Source organism: Ctenopharyngodon idella, chromosome 19 (assembly GCF_019924925.1).
Source record: "Ctenopharyngodon idella isolate HZGC_01 chromosome 19, HZGC01, whole genome shotgun sequence".
Taxonomy (NCBI): Eukaryota; Metazoa; Chordata; class Actinopteri; order Cypriniformes; family Xenocyprididae; genus Ctenopharyngodon; species Ctenopharyngodon idella.
The window spans coordinates 19885001-19907425 of NC_067238.1; the positions used below are offsets into that span (position 1 = coordinate 19885001).

Genomic DNA, 22425 nt, shown 5'->3' on the forward strand with positions numbered 1-22425 from the left:
TTGACGCTTGCTTTGTCCAGTTAGTTCTTTGGTCATTTGTTTCCGTGTTCCGATCTGCACAAGGACAAATTCTGTTCGGTTGTCTTGCGGTTCGATCAGCAGTGAGTTTCAGTCATGGCTCGACTGCTGCTGAGGGGCAGTTTGAGGGGGTATTTCACCTCGCCGCTGCGGATGGGATCTGACCAGGTACTGAAGGCGCTTTATATGAGTTCAGAAGTGAACAGACGGACACGCTCCGTGTTTGACATGAATGACGTGATTCCTCTGAATGTGAATGAATGTCTGATTTCATCTTAAGCACAAACAGTTGTTCCTGTGACGCGCTCGTGAAATATTGATACAGCTTCAGTCGTTATTTACCTTCTGTGTTCCTAGAAAGCAACAACATGGGTCATGAATAATTGGCCATTTTCTTTTTGAGGTGAATATTTTAGGGCTGCAGCATCTAATCGATAAACTCGACAATAGCTATAATTGTCGATGCATTTGATTATCGATTAATCGCATTTGCGCGCGGAAAACATCCGTCGCAAAAAGTCAGAATGGTGAGGCATAAACTCGAAATTGTGAAGAAAACATTCAGAATTATGAGGTCGCAATTACCTCTTCTATTTTTATTCTGTTGGTGAAAAAAGCTTCCATACATTACTGATATTTTACAATTATAAAATGCTAGAAAGTCACGTGAGTGTTTCCATTTTGCATAAAGGCTCGTTCTGACGGGGTAGTAACAAATTGGGTCTCCTTTAGGACCCCCAGCGATCCCATTGGTTCAAATTGCTTTTAATAGGTACTCTCTTTAGTGCCTGATTACAATTCCTACAAAATCATGTTATGGTAAATACTGTTTCAACTACATTATATTTAGCTTACGTACTAGCATAGCATACAGATAAGTGATTAGCCTGATAGCTTACACGCGTTTGCACTTACCCTACATGTATTCACAATCATCTTTGATGTAAATGTGTTAATGTGGACAATGCTAAATGTCCAAATATTTAAGTTCTAAATAAAACAAATTAATGATGTTCAGTTATTCACTTAATATGCAAATTATTAGGCTATTTATTAATAGTTGATCAAGTGTAAGAAATTACGTTCAATTGGTTTTATTATGGACTAATGTGTTTTTGTGTGCAATATATAGTAAGCTCTGTGTATTTCAAATTAATATCATTCGTATATACTAATCTAAACTAGATAATCATGAACTGACAGTTTGAGGAGATCCGATTTGTCATGAAGAAAGTTTACGTTAAACTTCACGAATGAACGCTGGCGTGCGCATGCGCATCACACAGACTTTTCTAAAATATATCTTGTTAGAGATTAAATGTAAAGTTAAATTCCACATAGAACTCAAATCATTTTTTATGAGCGCAGTAACAGTAAAGGTCTGTGCTTTTGTGTTTCTTTACTATCATTTTTAATTTAGTGATTTTTAACTTATATTTTCTAATGGTAAACAATCAGCTTACATTTTAACCCCTTTTTGCCTACATAGATAATTTCTTTATATATTTGTTTTAATTGACTTCTAATGTTTGACAATTAGTATTTATTTTTTCATCGGATTAATTGAATAAATAATCGATTAATCGACTATCAAAATAATCATTCATTGCAGTTTTGAAATATCACTGTGACTATAGAATGTGTTTATGAATCTCTGTTTGACCCTGTCTGTCGTCTCTCTGTCTGTAGCTGGGTGAGATGGGCTCAGGAGCCGGTAAAGGCGGAGGAGCCGGCGGGTCGGTGAGGGAGGCCGGAGGAGCGTTCGGTAAGAAGCAGGCGGCGGAGGAGGAGCGCTACTTCAAGTGAGTTTGAATCATATTATCTGTGGGCACGTAATGCCAAAGTGATCGCTTAACATGAACAAATAAAATAGCGGAGTAAAGTAACCAGGCCTGAATGTGTCTGTACTAGTAATAATGATGGTTTCACAGGCAGAAGGAGAAGGAGCAGCTGGCAGCTCTAAAGAAACACCATGAAGAAGAAATCGACCATCATAAGAAGGAGATCGAGCGTCTGCAGAGAGAGATCGACAGACACAAGGGCAAGATCCGAAAACTCAAACACGACGACTGAAGCTCGTCATCGTCATCATCATCATACGTCACTCCCTGTGCCTGAGAGAGTCTCTCTGTCTGCCTGTAACCCGCCACAATCCAGTGCTTTATGAATAAATGTTTGCAATAATAGAACAAGTATGAAATGATTTGCATATGAAAAATAAACTGTTCTGAGTTTATCTGAACTGCCGGTGTGATATTTTTAAGGTACAGGATCAGTCCAACAACATGAGGAAGTTTCTCTTTGGGGTGAAATATTTTGATTATAGAAGGTGTTTAACTCTTTCTTAACTGAAATAACATTTCTAATATTGATTAAAGGACAGTTCTTCACTGATAAAGCAATACTGAGTCTTTCTAACAACTCACTGAATTCAATAAGTGATTTTCAGCAATAACAGTATTGATTGTTTACATGTATGCAAATTACAACAGGAAAATAAGCAGTTCGTCACAGAGCCAAGAATGTTCATAGTGTACACTGACACAAAGCTGGACTAGAAAACTAGGAATTATGAGATCCTAATTGAATCATTTAATGTCTTCACAAGAGAAACGCAGATCGGTTGTTTTCCGTCGTGAATCCTCCTGATAGTCGCAGGGATTTTGTTTATACTCATTAATGTTTCGTCCTGAATAGCATAATATTTTGACCCCGACGTGATTTGAACACGCAACCTTCTGATCTGGAGTCAGACGCGCTACCGTTGCGCCACGAGGTCACAGCGGTTCGCTTCGGCTCGAGCCCATATGACGACAGCAGAACCAAAACAAAACAAACACGTCATCGGGACCCACACACAGCTGACGCATGCGCGTTCTTGACAAACAAATCCACTTTAAAATCCTTCATTAAATCGATCCTGTTAATTCCTCCGTTTCTAAATAAAATCGATGAGACATGCTCATGTTGTGCTCTTTTATTCCAGTCCACTTATTTTTTGATTGTAACATAACCAGTCAATTCAAAGTCCGTTCATTTTCAGTCAACCACTCCTTTGTTCGCAAAGAAATAATTTTTTTTTATTGTGAAAACTTCATTTATCTCTTGAATATGTTGCCAACTTCATTATTGTACGCTAAATTTTCCATTCATAAATAAAAATGGTTTAAATCACCAATGTGCTTCCAATATTTCTTCTTGAAATCAACTAATTGCATCCCTCAGATTTATACATAAAATAATAGCCTAAAAGTACCAGACTGTAATGCTTTATCTAAAGATGTGATTTAACTTTAATTCTCTTATTTATGTACGCAAATCCATGGGTTTATTCTGCTTTGTTCTTATGTTATTGTTATTGAATCTTATTGGAGATACGAATATTAAATTACCAGAGAAAACTTGACTGAAGGGTCTTTTCTCTACATTCGCCCACTCGTTTATCCAATTTAATTATTTTTTTCTTTTCTTGTCTAGAGTCGCTTGACTGAGCACATCATATATTTTATTTTCGGACTTTTTATATCTAATTATGCCGTATGCAGATCTTGTAGTTTGTCAGATGCGGTTGTGCACGCGGATTCCCTGCCCCTCCCACGTACGTCCTCGCTCCCGCGTCCCGTGCGTCGTGACGCACCCGGTCCGCCGCGCGAGGAAGTGGCGCTGTTGTTTGAGCGACGGGACCGTCTCGCTCTGTCTCGTGGGTTCATCTGAAGAGGTTTTATCGTGTTTCGGTGAGTTCTGCCGTTCATGAACGAGGACTGACCGCGCTCAACAGCTCTCTCGTGCCGTCCGGTCAACATAATCGCGGTGAGTGCGCTCGGCTGCTGTGTTTTTTGGCGGGTTTGTCCGGTTTGAATTGTGTCTGTCTCGCGCCGCTGCTGCTGCTGTAGGCCGCGCGCGGCGCGGGAATCTCCGTCTGTCCGGTCTGGCGGTTTAACGGGTTTATTGTGTGAGCTGCGGGAGGTGTGACGGGTAACGGGTGTCACATATGAGCTAGAGATCAATAACGGCCCGTTACGAGCTCAGATGTGCACACATACATGCTCGTTAGCATCGCGTGCTGCTAGCCTCATGCGCGAGGGGGGCGGATCAGTGTGTGTGTGTCTGTGTGTGCGTGCGCGCGCGCTTTATCAGTGTGTTTTATAAACGTGAGCACGTGTGTCGTGTGTTTCTGTCTGTTTCAGTCAAGTGGATTCACATATTAAATATGCCAATGTTCAATCTGGGTTTCATTCGTTCAATATTGATATATGCTCTGTGTGTGTGTGTGTGTGTGTGCGCGTGTGTGTGTGCGCGTGTGTGTGTGTGTGTGTGTGTGCGCGTGTGTGTGTGCGCGCGTGTGTGCGGTTAGTTGTAATTACAGTATAAATCATAAATGTTTTTTAACATGGAGATGATCAGATGTTCATGTAATTATGTGTGAGGACCATTAATACTGATATGTATAAAATCAACCATCACAAGCTTTACGGCTGTTCTGTCAGATAAACCCAGTGATCCGGTGCTGAATGTGAAGGATTGTATATTTAATAACTAAAACTTAAAAGATCTTTACAAACTGTACATGCATTTAATGTGGCTCTTCTGTCGCCTCCTGTTGCTCCTTCATGAACTTCTACAGAAGTTTAGTTTAATAGAGTTCATTCTCATTGACTGTGAAAACATTATTGACTGATTTTCTCTCTCTCTCTCTCTCTCTCTCTCTCTCTCTCTCTCTCTCTCTCTCTCTCAGAGTAATGGCTGCTGAGGTCAATGGCAGCTCTGGTCTGGCCAAAGAAGAAGAAGAGCCCATGGACGTGTCGGTCACACACTCGGAGAACTACCAGACGCTGCTGGACGCCGGACTGCCGCAGAAGGTCGCCGAGAGCCTGGACAACATCTTTCAGACCGGTCAGTCCGTCTGGAGCTGATAGAACCCAAATCGGTTTAGTGCGATTATCAAATCACAGGCTGATTTAGTAAATATAACGGTACATTTTTGATACGCTGTATTTTAAATCATGCAGCCCTAGTTAGTGGACTGTGTTGATGTCACATCCTGATCCTGCAGATGATCACTGCTCTGAGACCCTGAAGGAAGGTGTGTGTGTGAACAAGTGCTGTGTGTGTGTTCAGGTCTGGTGGCGTACGCGGATCTGGACGAGCGGGCGCTGGACGCGCTGCGGGAGTTCAATGAGGAGGGGGCGCTGTCGGTGCTGCAGCAGTTCAAGGAGTCGGACCTCTCACACGTGCAGGTGAAGCAGACCGTCCTTCTGCTGTTCTCATTCAGACCGCTGTCATGTGCTCAACCTGCCCTCCGATCGTTCACAGAACAAGAGCGCCTTCCTGTGTGGCGTGATGAAGACGTACCGACAGAGGGAGAAGCAGGGCAATAAAGTGCAGGAGTCGACGAAAGGCCCCGACGAGACCAAGATAAAGGTCAGGAGCTGTTCTTCATCACAGATACAGTCAGTGTTTCTGATCTGATCTGAGCGGCGCTTCTCTCTGACTCTCAGGCTCTTCTGGAGAGGACGGGATACACTCTGGACGTCACTACAGGACAGAGGAAGTACGGCGGCCCGCCTCCAGAGGAAGTGTTCTCCGGCCCGCAGCCGGGCATCGGCACCGAGGTCTCGCTTCATTGTCAAACACGTGCAGTTGTGTTTCTGTCTGTGCTGAGCGCTTCAGGTGACATGTTTGTGTGTTACCGCAGGTGTTTGTGGGTAAGATCCCGCGAGACCTGTACGAGGACGAGCTGGTTCCTCTGTTTGAGAAGGCCGGTCCGATCTGGGATCTGAGGTTAATGATGGATCCGCTCACCGGGCAGAACCGTGGCTACGCTTTCATCACCTTCTGCAGCAAAGAAGCGGCGCAGGAAGCTGTCAAACTGGTGCGCGTGTTTTACTCTGTGTGATCATGTGATCGAGTCAAGAAACTTTTAGACAGTACAGACTGATTCAGAGCCGCTTCACTGTAATAAACAGGAAATAACAGAATAAATGATGGAAATATGAGACAAATTTTGCTGTAAAGCAGCTCTAAAAAGACAATGGTTATAAATGTGTTAAATGTGTCTCTGTTTCCCCTCAGTGTGATAACTATGAGATCCGCTCGGGCAAATATCTGGGCGTCTGCATCTCTGTGGCCAATAACCGGCTGTTCGTCGGGTCCATCCCCAAGAACAAGACCCGGGAGAGTATCCTGGAGGACTTCGGCAAAGTCACAGGTGGGGTCCTGAAGCGCTGTCGTGTGGACGAGTGTCCTGTGGCCGAGGCTGATGTGTGTGTGTGTGTGTGTGTGTGTTTCAGAGGGTCTGCAGGAAGTGATTCTCTACACACAGCCGGACGATAAGAAGAAGAACCGCGGCTTCTGTTTTCTGGAGTATGAGGATCATAAATCGGCGGCTCAGGCCCGCCGCAGGCTCATGAGCGGGAAGGTGAAGGTTTGGGGGAACCCTGTGACCGTGGAGTGGGCCGACCCTGTCGCCGAACCCGACCCCGAGGTCATGGCCAAGGTGAGCCGCTCCACACACTCATGATACAGTTCGACTTCGATTCACAAGCTTACGGTTCAATTCCAATCTCGATTCATTTAGACGTGTATCGGGGTCAGTACGTGTCCCTCTGAAGTAAAGTAACTCTACAGGAACCCTGTCAGTCTCATTACTATTGCAGGTTAAAATTAGTTTTGTACACAAGCATTTAAATTGCACAAAAGGCTGTTTTTAATATAATAATAATAATAATAATGTTATAATAATTTAACGATGTAATTATTTCTTTTAATAAATTTTTGAATTGTAATATTTAAACGGTGGCTGTCATAAACTTGTTTTCATGACGGATTTATTCGAACATGAAATACTGAAGAAAATATAGAATTATAATGAAAATGTAATATAGTGCATATATGTATAAAAATATTTTTCTAACAATCGAGTTTATGTTCACTGAATGTCTTTCCTGAGGTAAACGTAACGTTACGTGACATGATTGTTCTCCAGCTGTTTTACTGATGTCTTTCTGCGGTTGAAACACTGATTGATCGATCACATGAGACATGATTCATTTCAGGAAGTTGTTCTGTATCTTGTGATGTTCGTTCATGTTTATTTGCTGCTGTAACTAGTAGTAAAGAGCAAGAGATGAACGGTTCATGATCTGTCACCATGCATTAAAGACACAAAAACAAATTTATTGACTGAATTTAGTGATGAAACTGAGAATTTGAAAGCTGAGATTGTTTCATATCAAAAGTATCACAAAGATTATTGTGATTATTAGATGGCAGGAGTTGCAAATAATGTTTAGTGAAGTTTTGTTCATGCATCAACTGAAAACAGTACTAAAAGATCGCTCTTGGGATTTAACAATCAATATCAGTTCATCAGAATGAGAATCGATTAAATTTGAGAATCATAATCTCTAGTATGTAGTGTTCACTCACACAGAGTCCTGCAGAACGCCTGAATCATGGAATGAACAGTTGTGTTTTCATTAACTCATGTTCACTAATAGGACTTTATTTTAAAGTGTTTGTATATCACATGAGCGTCTGAATGCAGGAGACCGAAGCGCCTCGTCTAATGATCGTCTGTCCCATCAGGTCAAGGTGCTGTTTGTGCGTAAGCTGGCCACGCCGGTCACAGAGGAGCTGCTGGAGAAGACCTTCTCCCAGTTTGGCAAACTGGAGCGCGTCAAGAAGCTCAAAGACTACGCTTTCGTTCACTTTGAGGAGCGAGACGCTGCCGTCAAGGTACGGCACCTGAACTGGGCCTGAACCAGTGTTTTCATTCATCACAGTAGTGGAAATGTGTTGAACGTCATAATAAATATTAAATCAGCTTTAATCATACATTGTACATGCAGATCTGTTACCAAAACATGGAACATGAATGAATACAGTTTCAAGTATTGATTTCATTATTTCTGCAAATGGCTATTAAGTAAACAAAAATAAATAAATAAAATTATGCCGAAATGAGTAACAGGGTTATAGATTTAGTTAAAATTCTTAATTCTAAATTATAAACAAGGGAGATTCATTTTTTTTATTGAATTTATTTCTCATAAATTTAAGATTTGTCAAAAAAAACAGTAAATGTAAAATATTGTTTGATTTCGTTGATGACATTGGCACAGAGTTGAGCTGTGGTTAACTCTCTGAATGCTGTAATTTATCATTTCTATCTTTTCTGTACAAGTTGAGAAAAGAGATTATTTTTGCTTGAGGTTAATTTTTATAGAATGTGCTTTTATTTTGCTTTTAATAAACCTTCAAATATCAAACAATTATCGTTGTTAAACAGCTACAATAAATCTAACTCGACAACTTATTAAATTAAACTTGTGTGTTATGAGACGTAATGTTATCAGTGTTTGTGCAACATCATCAGGTCGTGATAAACAATAATCAAATATTCATCAGCTGGTCTGACTGACACTGTTTCTGACTGACAATTACATTAAAAAAAAAACCTGGACTTCATTTAGCAAACTGTATTATTTAGCCCTCGTGCTTCCCATGAGGGGTTGCTGAGCTGCTTTTGGTCATGTGTTTGTTTGCAGGCGATGCAGGAGATGAACGGTAAAGAACTGGGCGGCGAGGAGATCGAGATCGTGTTGGCGAAGCCTCCAGATAAGAAAAGGAAAGAGCGACAAGCTGCGAGACAGACCAGCAGAAACACAGGGTGAGACTCGCGCGCGCACACACAGGCTACTGTTGTTCATACAGCTGGTTGTACATACTACAAGGTGCGGCCAGATTTTTTGCAGGCAAAATCCACTCATTTTTATTAGGAATCCATGCTATTGGGAATTTTATGTGAGGACAAAAGATTTTGCCCACACAGATTTCACGTGGTTCGGCTGGTCGCATGAATTCACCGTGCTGAACAGCAGAAACCTGCTGGCTTTGAAAGTGCCGTCTGTGTCAGCAGTGATTCATACGCTATTATATTAAATAATGGACCTTTTTTTGCCCACAAAATTTCACAGAAAGTGAGCTAATGTGACACACCCTAACAGAACAGTTAGCTTAAATTGTTAGTTAACTATATTAGTTGACAGGAACTAACAATGAATGACACTTACAAAGCATTTAATATTCTTTGTTAATGTTATTTTCAGCATTTATGAATACATTAACATTAGTGCATTGTGAACTAACATGAACAATGAATAATTGTATTTTTATTAGCTTTTATTGATAAAAGTTGTAAAAAATACACTACTTATTGCTCAAGTTAGCTAATGCATTAGTAAAGTGTTGCCCAAACTTATTTTTATACTGTTTTTACAAATGAGGACGTCCCTAAAAGGAGGTTTAGTCGTGTTTATGGGTAGAATGTCTTGAGAATATGGTTGAATAGGTACAAACGCCCTGCTGTGTCTCTGTTTCCTCCTGTGCAGGTATGACGACTACTACTATTACCCTCCTCCTCGCATGCCTCCTCCGGGGCGTGGCCGCGGGCGTGGCGGCCGAGGCGGTTATGCTTATCCGCCCGATTACTACGGTTACGAGGAGTACTACGACGACTACTATGGTTACGATTACCACGACTACCGGGGCGGCTACGACGACCCCTATTACGGCTACGACGACGGCTACACCATGAGGGGGCGGGGCAGTCGTGGCAGCCGCGGAGCTCCGCCTCCTCCCAGAGCCCGCGCGGCGCCGCCCACCCGCTGGCAGGGGCGGGTATCCTCCGAGGGGAGGGGCTCCCATGGGGGCGGGGCGGGGCGGCCGCGGAGGGCGGGGCGGGCCCTTCCAGCCTCCCAGGGGCCGTGGCACCAGAGGCGCTCGAGGGAACCGTGGCGGCAACGTGGGAGGGAAGAGGAAGGCCGACGTGTTCAACCAGCCGGACTCCAAACGCCGCCAGACCGCCAACCAGCAAAACTGGGGCTCGCAGCCCATCGCCCAGCAGCCCCTGCAGCAGGGCTCCGACTACGCCTCCAGCTACGGTTACAGCAACGACACGCTCGAGTTCTCCCAGGATTCCTACGGCCAGCAGTGGAAGTAGAAGCTCCTGCACCACCTGACACCCACCCGCCCTCTTCCTGAGAAACAAGATCGTGATTGGCCAGCAGTGTTTGTTTGACTTTTCTATCCTCCAATAGCCCTGTAGATTCTGTCCGTGGCCCTGAAGAGCCGCACGGCTCTGGAACAGACCACTTTTATCCCTACATCCTCCTTGTTTTAAAGTCCACGATGAACATTTTAAAAGAAGACACTGATACTTCCGTGTGAGAGGACGTTCAAATCATGAAATGGCCTTCCAGAAAGATGTGTTGTCCTTCCCACAGTCCTCCGTTCTCCTCGTCTCTTTCTCTTTCTCTCAGTACTAGTGGCTTAGGGACTCGCTTGTAAATAATGGCTGTTGACTAGAGCTTTGTTTCAGCGTTTTGTTTTCTTTTCCTTTGTTTTTTTGCAGAAGTGGAGAAAAGAATCCACGAGAAGGAAAAAAAGAGTTTTGTAGCAGGATTTGCTGTTTAAGTGTCTGTTTAGCATTTCTAGAAGTAGTTGAATTGTGTTTTTTAAAAACTGATATACTGATATTATAACTTCAGATGTTTTTTTCCATTTGGGATTTGCTGGTGAGGGTTTTGGTCTGGCTTACCTTAAGAGCTACGGCCGGCTGGTCTGATGTTTGTATTTATAACTTTTATTTTTTGTTTGTTCAGTTTCAATAAAACTCAATCGAGCAACTTCCACTGGTTCCGGGAACTTTGCGTTCTGTGTTATGATGAGTGGCCGAATGCTTCAATTGATCATGTGCACAGTTACTTCCTGGTTTTCGTTAAGCCAGCTTGAACTGTTAGCTGTCATTCTGAACTCGCTGTACCTCGACACAAAACCATCAATGGTTGACTTTTTAATGTTGTACTAATATTTTTATGCAGTTATCACACTTGCCTAATTTGCCAATAAACCAACTGATCACAATAAAGACGAAGCTAATGGGAACGTCTGAATAAGAAACACAGTATCTGTAATTAGACATTTTTCCAGCACTTCAAATGTTATTTTTAATGTGATGACTACAAACATTTGTTCATCCTCCCCATTTGTAAAACTGAACATTTTAAGATGTAGGAAATCCAACATTTGATAGAAAACACTTTAATTTAAAAAATAAAAAAAAGACATTAATTATAACCATCAGATGGCGGCAAGAGGAGCATTTATTGGCTCATATTAGCCATTTCCTGTAATAGTTTTTCACTCAGTTTCACTTTTGAATAATTATTAAACATAAAATCACAAGGTTTAAAAATACATTTTGTCAAGGTAAAGTATGAAGTACTCACAAAATCTCGTGAAAAACAATAACTTTTCTTGCACAGAAAGTGAACACCGCGCTCTTTATAATCACAGAGGCTGTCGGTCAGTGCAAGATCAATGATTTCAGCACATTTTATTCAATGAATCTAACTAAAGTGCACAATTAATCTTTGAAAACTGATGGTCGAATTGAATTTTGCTGAGGAGGAACAATGAAACACGTCTTTTTTATGTTGTCTTACATTTGAATAACTATATTAATGCTAGGCCTGACTAATTTAAGTGACTATATTCTGATTATAAACTAAATATTACACCATTGATGCTGTTAAAGCTACCTCAGGACATTGAAGATACCGACACACCAACGAGTGACATTTCACCAGAAGTTTTCCAGCTGGCTTATATTATTGTGGAAGTTCTTAAGATCGTTCAGTGCATATGGTCAATTCATATGAGAGAGTCTTCAGTCATGATCCGTGTTTGTGCACAACTGACTAGACTGTGTTAGTGTGAGTGTGTGAATGAGTGTTTGAGTTTAGGCACATTCACATCTGAACACAGAGATTTTTGCTAGAAGAAATTCCATTTCTGATATTAAGAATTAGCATTTTAACTAGTTATTAACATTATTAAAAGTCGAATCGACTTGCAAAACTTTTACATAGCATTGCCAGTCTATACTAGTGAAAAATGCAGTTACAGTTATCAAAAATAATAGTTTTTACTAGTAGAAATGTAATTATTGATATCAAGAACTGTATTTCTGTGAGCCATTGTTGATATCAAGGATTTGTGTTTGTACTAGTGGAAAAGTAATTCCTAATATCAAGAATTATCATTTTAAGAAAATGTAGCTGTCGTTATGTATATATATCGACCGAACTGGCTTGCCATACACTAGCAGTGATTCAAATGTTGAATTTTCCTGTCCAATAATCTTCAATTCTCTCTCAAAAATTGACTCAAATTATTCTTATTTCTGGGCTTCATTCACTCAGTGTGAATGTGGATCAAATACAGACTACACAGATTTCGTGTTTACTCATTCTAGTTTTAAAATATTTAAGTTTTATTGACCCCTAATGCAAATGCACTACTGTTTTAGCTTCATTTTATTCGGAACAGGTGTGTGTGTGTGTGTGTGTGAGTGACAGAAAAACCACTGTGTGTTTGACTGGTAACCAGTTAAAACTGATTCTAATTGTTTTCCTTTTTCATTTCTGTTTGGAAAAGAACGCAATTGGATTATGCTTGCACAAATCTTCAAATATGACCTGTGTTCTAGTACTGAATGAGTGAGAATTTAATATATGTTCAGTATTTGCCATGCAAGCCGAGGACTTTTATTTTGTGAAGTGACGTGATATCCGCTGGCGTCACAGCAGCAAGATGGCGGCGGGCGGTAGCGGTGAAGATGCGTTTCAGACCTTTTATACAGAGGTGAGACTGAAAGAGCAATACACACATTATACACACATTCAGGAACAAAACCGAGTAAATATATACAGATGAGAGGCGGCGAGTCACACACACACGGGCTGTGTGTCAAACCAGTGAGCTGCCTATCTAGACAACACTATCATTCACAACATCCGCTGATTAATGATAAATATGAGCCCTAATGAACGTTACAATCTTCCTTCTGTAATAATTCAAATCTCAATCATAACCTTCTGCTTTTATGTTTAGTGATTGTGTGTTTAATAAAGGTTGTTTATGCGTTGTGATATTATTTTCCTGGCAGTTAATCACTTTTACCTCAAATAATCACAGTAATGAATGCGTGTTTTTACATTACTGTAATGACAGTCATAAAATAATTCCACAGTGCAAAAGCACAACTGAAACAAAATGTTTCTTGAGCAGCAAATCAGCGTATTAGAATGATTTCTGAAGGATCATGTGACACTGAAGACTGGAGTAATGATGCTGAAAATTCAGGAATAAATTACACTTTACTATATATTCACATAGAAAACAGCTGTTTTAAATTATAATAATATTTCACTATTTTTTACTGTATTTCTGATCAAATAAATGCAGCCTTGATAAGCAGAAGAGACTTCTTTCAAAGAAACAATGATGTCATGTCATGTGATGTGGTGTCATGTGATTGCGTCTCGTTCGGCAGGTGAAGCAGATCGAGAAAAGAGACTCGGTTTTGACCTCCAAACAGCAGATCGACAGGTTACTGCGACCCGGAGCTTCATACTTCAATCTCAACCCGTTTGAGGCGAGTCCCATCTGACGCTCATCGTGTCCAGTCGCTGAATCGCAGAGGAGCATCATGGGATTAATGTGTGTTTTATCTGTGCAGGTGCTTCAGATCGACCCCGAGGCCACAGACGAGGAGCTGAAGAAACGCTTTCGACAGGTAGACCTTCTGCTCGTCGAGTGTTCACACACACACACACACACACACACACACACACACACACCGATACACTGATCAAACATCAGCTTACTGAGTTAACCCGTCATCTCGGTTAAATTCAAACCAATAAATAAACCGTGTTTACAAGACTTTATTAAAAATTCGGGTTATTGTGACATCAAAACCCAGTCACTGGTGTGTTTGAGTCCAGTCGTGATGTTCAGGAGTCAGTGTTTAGACTGAACCGCTGCGTCTTCACAAGATCAGAGCACATTTTCATCATTTCTTGGACCAGAAAGAGTCGGAGTCGCTGATATATTTCCTACCGCCCAACGCTGGCTCTACCGTGGACAGACGCTTTCCTGTCACGTGTGTCTTCAGTAAGCCACAGAACGCAGGTTAATGTGTTTACATGCGGGAGAAATCCAGCTGTGTCCGTCGGTTTATGCTGTTTATGACTTTACTGTGATGAAGGTTAACGTTAACACACACACACACACACACACACACACTGTCGGCTCGTCATCGAGTTAAGAACGCTCAGTGTGTGTGTGTCCTCAGAGTCTCACTGTCCGTCTGTCCTCAGCTGTCCATCCTCGTCCATCCAGACAAGAACCAGGATGATGTGGATCGAGCCCAGCAGGCGTTTGAAGGTAAACCACAGCAGACATGATGTTTCTGATGATGACTGGAGTCTCCTGTGTGTTTAATGTCGAGAGTGTGTGTGTGTGTGTGTGTGTGTGTGTGTGTGTGTGTGTGCGCGCGCGTGTGTGCTCGTGTGCGTGTGTGTGTGGGTGCACGTGCGTGTGTGTGTGTGTGTGTGTGTGTGTTCAGCGGTTGATAAGGCCTATAAGATGCTGCTGGAACCGGAGCAGAAGAAGAAAGCGTTGGACGTGATCCACGCGGGGAAGGAGTACGTGGAGCACATGGTGAGACGCACGTGATCACGTGATGCTCTCAGTCGCAGCTTCACAGTGACGTCACGCCTCAGTGTTCACGTGTGTGTTTCATGTGTCAGATGAGCCAGAAGAAGAAGCAGCTGAAGAAGGACGGGAAGCCCATCGATGTGGAGGAGGACGACCCGGAAGCGGTACGGACACGCCTGAATGCTTTCTTCTGCTTGTTTTAGTTGATAAAATGTCAGGATTTGATGATCTGATTTTAAAGCTGTTCTGATGAAGGAATCGTCATATTTCAGTGCGCTCTATTTTTATGACAGTTGAACACATTTACACTCAAATTCAGATTACTGTAATGTTCAATCAGATCTTGCAGTGAAGCGCCTGTCTTCTCTTTGGTGACGTATGCAGGATTATCCAATCAGTGAGTGAGGTTTAAGCTCCGTCCCTGCAGCTCACACTCATCTGCATACACTGTTGAGAGCCATGCCCACATCTCAACAGCCAATCAACAGCCAGAACACAGAACAAAGCCCCACCCTACATTCTTTCTATAATCTGTTACACTCAGATGAATGTCACAATCCAGAAGAAAAGATCTGCTTGTTTCATCTCAACTTCAACAGCGTCATGATGCAAAACAGGCTTTATTTTATTGAATCAAACTCTGTGTGAAATATAACCAGATGTGTTTTTTACAGCTTTCATGTTTGCTGTGCAGTATTGAGCTGTTAACATTGAGTTTGTGTGTCTGTAGTTCAGGCAGGCGGTTTATAAACAGACCATGAAACTCTTCGCCGAGCTGGAGATCAAGAGAAAAGAGCGGGAAGCAAAAGACATGCACGAACGGTAAAATACACACACTCTCGCTCAAATACACACACTCAGACAATCACTCACAAACACACACACACACACACAATCCAAACTTAATCAAATATGAGACCAAGAGAGGCTGAATTTGAGCTGTACAGCGGCTCTACAGAAGACGGATCAGTTTTGTTCTCGTCTGATAGTGTCAGTGCCGTTAAATCAATAATATTACTGCATACATATTTGATTGCAGGAAGAGACAAAGAGAAGAAGAGATCGAGACGCAGGAACGAGCCAAGAGAGAGCGAGAGTGGCAGAAGAACTTTGAGGTTCGGCAGCTCAGTGATTCGTCAGACGTGTGCGTGAAGCTCCGTGTTTCATCGTGTGTTTTCTCTCCTCAGGAGACGCGCGACGGCCGCGTGGACAGCTGGAGGAACTTTCAGGCCAAAGGCAAGACTAAGAAAGAGAAGAAGAACCGGACGTTCCTGAAGCCGCCCAAAGTGAAGATGGAGCAGCGCGAGTGAAAGACGGACGTCACGTGACGCTCGTTCTGTACATATCCATGAGGAATTGTGATTGTTTGCGTCGGTCTTCATGTAGTGTATAGAGACAAACAAACATTGACAGTTTTTCTTCTTGTTTTATTCCTGACATGGTGTTTTTCTTCTGCAAATAAACATTTGTTTGTAGATGTTTAGTTGTAGTTTTTATATTGTAAACAATTAAATCATTGTTTTTGTCCAACTGTATGAGTTTTATATTATTCAGCTGTTTGTTTGTTTGTGAGCGGAAGGGGGGGGGGATATATATAACTATATAATTATCTATAACTCTAGGGTTATGGTGACCCTATACCCTAAAAAATTGTATGGTGATGGACAGCACATCAGACAGTTTCAGTTATATTTGAACCAAAATGATTTTGTGCAGGTCATTTTAATCAGTATGAACCAATATCTGGGAAAAAAAGTTAGAATCTGATGTTTCTGCTCTCAGAATTATTGTAAATATGAGTTAGAGTCGGATATTGGAAATGAACACCCTCTAAAGTCATATTTACTGCTGGGTTTCTGGTTAAAGATGAAGGAAATTCCTAGTTTAAAATTTCCTAGTCGGAAATTTCTAGTTGGAAATTCCTAGTCGGAGTTTCTTAGGATAATTCTGATACCCGAGTTTCCGAGTTGGAAATGCCATAAACATTAAACATGGAGGGGAGAACGATTGCTGCTGTGACTGTTGTCTTTATTAGTTTTTCAACAACAGCTTCATCGACTTGTCTTATTGAAGTAGTGCATATTTACATATATGAATATTGTATGTTTTTATAAACAAAAGTGTAGTTCCGACAGCACGTGAAGGCAGTGTAATCTTCATCAAACAGCTGGACTCGTTCACATAATGTGACGCTGTTCGTCCTGCAGGTGGCGCTAAAATGAAACTCAATAATTGATGAGTTTCAGTCTGGGACAAATTAAGTTTGCTGCAATACAAAATCACAAACGAAAGACAAAGAAGCGATTGTTGCTCTGCTGATTAACACAGTGTTGAGCCTCTACAGTCTTTGATTGAGAGAGAACTGATCAGTTATCTCAGTCTCAGTGAGAAGAGTAACTTAAAGATCAAATCCACGTCTGACTCGTATCTTTATGTGTGTGCATGTCTTTTACTACAGCCGTCGACACAAACTTACACATATATTGTTTCTTTAAAAAGAAACTAAATTATGCTGCCTTCACAGCATGAACGCAAGTCTTGTAAATATTGTAAATTTATGTATGTAAAGTTACACCAGTTTAATGACAGCGATCATTCTCCTCTCCATGTTTAGTTTGTCACGCCCAACTCAGAAACTCGGCTGTCAAAATTATCTTTGCGTTTCCCAGTAGTAAATACAACTTGAGAGGGTGTTCATGTCCAATTCTGACTAGAAATTTCCAACTAGGAAACTCGTATTTACGATAATTCCAATAGCATTAATCATAATGCCTTATATTAAAACAGTATAACTTTCTCATGTCAGTTTAATGTGCAGAGAATAAATATTAATGTCATTGGTAGGTTGATCCTGATTAGAATAAATATTGTGACGCTTTCAAACATTGATTTATGAACCGGTGTGAACACTGGTTTGAGTTTGAGACAGGTTTGTCAACCAATAAGTGGTGAGTTTAAAAAATGTTTTTTTTTTAAAAAAAAACAACAAAAACAAATTAAGACGTGCCCTGTATATTCACATTTATTCATTCAGGAGACGCTTTTATCCGAAGTGACACAAATGAGGAACTTTAAAAGCAATTGGTCTCAGGAACCAACAATATTTAAAGAACACAATGGCAAGTTTAAAATATAAACTACATTATGCTGCTGCCTTCAAGAGCTATTGAAATTATCATAAATACGAGTTTCCTAGTTGGAAACTCCTAGTCAGAATTTCCTAGTTGGGAATCTCGAGTTGTATTTACTACTGGGAAGCTCAGAGATAATTATGATATCTGAGTTGGGCTGAACTTTAAACGATGGGGGGCAGAACGACTGCTATTCTTGCTGTCTTCTATCGGAAATTTTCTGCTTCCCACTTCTGAAGTCGCGATTACGAGCTTGTCATGTTCAAGTGCTTTGTTGTTGGAAAGACTAGGAATTATGGAGAACACAGAAATGATCTGTTTCCCAGTAGTAAATACGACTTGAGAGGGCGCTCATGTCCAATTTCCGACTAGGAAACTCTGACATAGAAACTCCAACTAGGAAACTCAGACTAGAAATTTCCGACTAGGAAACTCATATTTACAATAAGTCCGATAGTAGAGAGAAGAAGACTGCTGGTCGCAGTCGATCACGTGCAGTTCAGCGGCTCTTCCAGCAGAGAGCAGCAGAGAGCAGGAGGGTCTGGAAATGACTTTGTGCCTCAGTGTGAAGGAACCGGCTGGAGTTTGCAGTCCTGAACAGCGATGTTATCGTCGACTGAAAACATGACTATTTATCCATGAGTTCAAATGAAGACTCTTGAGAAATTCATTGAAAAAAATGATAAACAACATAAACATGAAGCATCTGAAGAAGAAGCACTCGTTCTCCCTCATGCGTGTTTCTCGTGAAACATTCAATACATTTATCATTTTGTGCTTTATAAAGATAAACAATGCCTGATCAGATCGTTACCATGGTGATCAAACCCATGAATGACAACATTTAAATAGATGTAAATCCTCCTAAACAGAGCAGAACATTGATAACAGCTTCATCTGGTCCAGAGAACGTCTCGTCCCACAGACGAAACACTGAAGCTCATGTGACCGTGTGTTTACTGACGCTTATGAACAGAACCAGTAAACAAAAGCTTGTGAACGTTTTTTAAATGTTACTACTAGTTTCAGAACGTTCAGAGAACATTCAAAAGTAACATTCCCATAATGTTTAAAGAATGATAAAATGGAACATTCCCTTAACGTTTAAAAACTGGATTCTTTGAACATTTAGAGAACATTCAGAAATAACGTTTTCATAACTTAATGACAACATTAGAAAAACATTCTTAGAATATATCTTTGTCAGCTGACTGACAGAGACATGAACCTCGTATGAACTGTAAGAGGCTTTGGATAAAACTGAATTCATGTAAAAACTGACTGCAGACGAGGAAACATCTTTGACTTTATGAATCATCTTTCAGATGAGGACATTCCCAGAGGGAGCGTTTGTCAGATTTAGGTCACTTCTGGAGACAATTTTATCACTAAACACACACAATCTGATGGGACAATAGTCACATTCATCTCAGAGGTTCAGATGGGTCAGTCTAGATCTTCTCCATCAGACTCAGTGAATCATCTATTGAACGAGCCGTTCAGGAGTGAAGAGTCTCTCTCCGGCTTCAGCGGTTTATCTCTGATGGAAGGAGATTCTGCAGGAGCGACACTGAACACTTCTGATGACACGAGTGATCCTGCAGATTTACATTAGATTTACAGTATTTACAGTGTTGTCTGGCACGTTTATCAGTGCTGCAGGGACTCAAACATGTTTGAGCGATCAGGACAATTAAGAAAATTAAATGTCGGTCGGTTTTGAGAGTAAGAGCTCCTCAAAAAGTATTAATGAAAATATGATTGGTTTTTGTGAGTGAAAATTCTGAAAAAGTCTGAAAACAGTCTGGGAGTTCACATGCTTTTGTTCATTTGGTGTATTTTTGCAGAGTAAAGTAAAGGTAAAGCTCAGAGATTCACAGCCAAATCAGACTCCTTCAGGGTCACATGACCTCTGATTCCTAAAGACTTATTATTCCATACCTCACTACTGACACATGACTTACTGTAGAAAACACTGACAACTGTGTGTGTAGAGTCATCTGAGGAAAGAACCTGCAGCGTCTGACCTGCTTTCACAAACACACACTCAGAAACAGTCGCCGGTTGTAGATCAGGACGTTCTCTAGAAACGGTGTCATCGGTGCTACTGCTGTGCTTAAAATTGATTTTCATCATTTCATTTAAAAACGTTATTGCTGAACTTTCATGGATCATATTTTCCCACCAACAACACAACAGTGATTAATGAAAACACGCTCACCTTACAATGAAACGCTCACTCTTCTGTTCTGACAGTTCTGAGAGGATTTCAGCTGAAGATCAAACCGGTCAAAATATGACAGATTCTCACCATAGAGACCTTCAAGATAAAATTATGTTCTTACTCATTTTCTATTACGAATATCTCAAAATGCTTACAGTTTTTTTTTTACAATCACTTTGTTACTATTTTCAGAACCTTGATGTCATTTTTCAAAACTCTAGACACAAAACGGTTATCACTTGTAACACAGGCTGTCTAATGTTCAAAACATTGCATTGTGCATTCACATCTTCAAAGAAATCTTGCACTTGCACAATCATTGGTTCAAAACACAAATTTACTGTGAAATACCATTGAAACATAACTATAGATCACCCACACACAAGCAACCGATAGTGTCACTGTGTCATTGTTTGTACAATCATTAAATATTGTAGAACAAAATAGGTGATACAGGTTTCATTATGGTACTACATGTACAGTAAATACATCTCTGTAAAAGCACTGCAGTAGTAGAGAGAATACTACAGACACAGTGGAATCATTGAACAAAGTTTGTAATATATTGATGGTTTATTTGAATCAAAGCAAAAATTAGCTATGAAATAGTAAAGAAAAGACAGTACTGTAAAACATCAAATGCAGTGTTCCTCAACCTGCTTGTACTGTAAGAAACAAAACAGGAGTGATTACTGTACTTCTACATTGTCATCAACTCTGTGTTGTGGATTTGGCCACAGCAAATCGACCACAGCCTGCTCTTGTTGGTCAGTTAGAATTTTGCCTCTGCCTCCACTATTTGGCCTGGTCACAATTCTACAGGGAACATTAGAGTAAGAAGACACTGGGTCACATCACCTATTCTGTGATACACATTGGTATGCAGTCATTTGACAATTGAGAGTAGCATAATGTTTAGTGCATGCTGATAACTTACCGGTTCTCATTGCGGAAAGTTCTGATTATTGAGGTCACGGTTGACCTTCTGAGGTTTGGTTGTATCATTGTAGCCACCTCAGTCATTGTCATGCCATGATTTATGACATGGTCTACAACTACTGCCCGAATTTCATTGGACGCTCTATGCTGTTGCTGCCGCTGTCTTGGTCCGTGGCCTTGTCCTCTACCACGTTCCCCCACACCTCTCAAACGAGGCCCACGACCACCTCTCAGAAGGAGTGCCTGTCCCCTGCCATTCCTTTGACCAACACGTCTTCCTCATCTTCCTCCCACCACTGCTTGACCTCCACTGTGACCTGGATCACCTGCTGGCTCCATGTTACGTATCACTATGCTCTTGCAATTGGATCCCAATCGACTCTTTACTATATACTCATTCCACAATACGCACTCAATCATCAGTAACGAGTTGGCAGAATTGGACAAGCAATTACAAGGGCCTGCATCTATACAGTGCAGTGCTGTCAATACTGTAAATAGTCTGAAAAGGTGGTACAGTATTTGGGGCCATAGACACAGTGTCTGATGAAGCATTATGATAAAATATTAAGCTACATCCATGGATATTGTAGTCTAATTGGTTCATGCTCCACGCTAATTGGTGACAATGAATCTCGTTATCTTGAAACTTTCATGATTTACAGTAAACATGGAAGATTGTTTGTCTGTTTCCATACAACTATGCATTAAGAGTAATGCAACAGTTACTTATCATTTTGAGCAGTTGTATCAATTGATAGTTAGATCATTGTAAGGAAATGAATAGACACTCATTTGAAATGTAATGTGTGAATTGCCTTTTGAAATAGTAGTACTTTGATGTTAAGTTGTGTCATATTGAACAGGTGATTTTTGTTGAATGAACAAAGGATCTAAGTTTTATGTGTATTGTATCCAAGCAATTAAGAAAAGGGTTAGAGTTTTGAAAAATGTGCATTTTGATCATTGGTTGTGAGTTTTGTGTCTAGAGTAGTGAAAAATAGTAACAAAGTGATTGTAAAAAACTGTAAATCAAGACATTGATTTGGCATACTAACTCATGTTTTCTGAAAGAAAGAAAAAAAGGTTTGTGCTTACATAAAAAACAAACATCCGCCAGGTCAGAAAAATAATCTATTTGCTTTGAATTCAGTTTATTTTTCTGACTCCACTGGCAGATATTTGTTCTTGTTTTAAGCACAAACTCACTTCAGTCTTAATATCTTCAGTCATTTTTCTTCTCCAGTAAATGTATCTTGATTTAAGAATGTTCAGATATTTGAGCTTGAAAACAAGAAAGAAATAATGAGGAAGAACATCAATTTTATACAGTGATCTGCAGAAGCTAGAAATCAGTGTGATTTCATCTTTATTTCAAAACCAAAACAAAACTGAGTTAAAGTACTACACTACCCACAATCCTCACACTAGAATCTGACCTCTCTCTCTGAATAACAGAGATCATGCGTTTGTCCAACATTATATAACACATTTTACATAATCTTCTGTATTTGTGATGCGGAGCAGATCTGAAACATTCACTCT

General features: G+C 40.7%; 3 protein-coding genes and 1 non-coding gene across 4 annotated transcripts in view; 3 read left to right on the top strand and 1 right to left on the bottom strand.

Moving 5' to 3' along the window:
- Positions 1-2260, top strand: part of atp5if1a (ATP synthase inhibitory factor subunit 1a) — a 2303-nt gene extending 43 nt beyond the window's left edge. The window contains exons 1-3 of the mRNA XM_051872610.1: positions 1-186; positions 1708-1820; positions 1950-2260. The exon at positions 1-186 is cut by the window's left edge and continues 43 nt beyond it. Coding sequence (XP_051728570.1) covers positions 115-186; positions 1708-1820; positions 1950-2091 — 327 coding nt within the window. The 5' untranslated portion in view covers positions 1-114 and the 3' untranslated portion in view covers positions 2092-2260. The remainder of the gene's footprint in view (positions 187-1707; positions 1821-1949) is intronic.
- Positions 2261-2725: 465 nt separating this feature from the next.
- Positions 2726-2797, bottom strand: trnaw-cca (transfer RNA tryptophan (anticodon CCA)). The gene has a single exon. It is a non-coding gene; the product is annotated as a tRNA-Trp (tRNA).
- An 811-nt stretch (positions 2798-3608) lies between these two features.
- Positions 3609-10710, top strand: hnrnpr (heterogeneous nuclear ribonucleoprotein R). The gene is given in 12 exon segments (XM_051872609.1): positions 3609-3828; positions 4754-4911; positions 5137-5255; positions 5332-5439; positions 5517-5630; positions 5714-5890; positions 6091-6226; positions 6309-6514; positions 7606-7755; positions 8568-8689; positions 9411-9678; positions 9680-10710. Coding segments are annotated over 11 exon segments (1896 nt in total). The 5' UTR covers positions 3609-3828; positions 4754-4757; the 3' UTR covers positions 10022-10710.
- Positions 10711-12565: 1855 nt separating this feature from the next.
- On the top strand, positions 12566-16116 carry dnajc8 (DnaJ (Hsp40) homolog, subfamily C, member 8). Its single transcript, XM_051873534.1, has 9 exons — positions 12566-12726; positions 13418-13519; positions 13604-13660; positions 14247-14313; positions 14495-14589; positions 14679-14750; positions 15317-15408; positions 15626-15701; positions 15774-16116. Exons 1-9 carry the CDS (start codon positions 12676-12678, stop codon positions 15894-15896), a joined length of 735 nt encoding a protein of 244 aa, XP_051729494.1. The 5' UTR covers positions 12566-12675; the 3' UTR covers positions 15897-16116.
- The last annotated feature ends 6309 nt before the right edge of the window (positions 16117-22425 follow it).

Excerpts from the sequence above, each read along its gene's own strand:
- dnajc8 (XM_051873534.1), top strand. The coding sequence starts at position 12,676 with ATGGCGGCGGGCGGTAGCGGTGAAGATGCGTTTCAGACCTTTTATACA. Across the intron at positions 13,520-13,603 it reads TCAATCTCAACCCGTTTGAG|GTGCTTCAGATCGACCCCGA; the intron begins GCGAGTCCCATC and ends TTATCTGTGCAG. Across the intron at positions 14,314-14,494 it reads AGCCCAGCAGGCGTTTGAAG|CGGTTGATAAGGCCTATAAG; the intron begins GTAAACCACAGC and ends GTGTGTGTTCAG.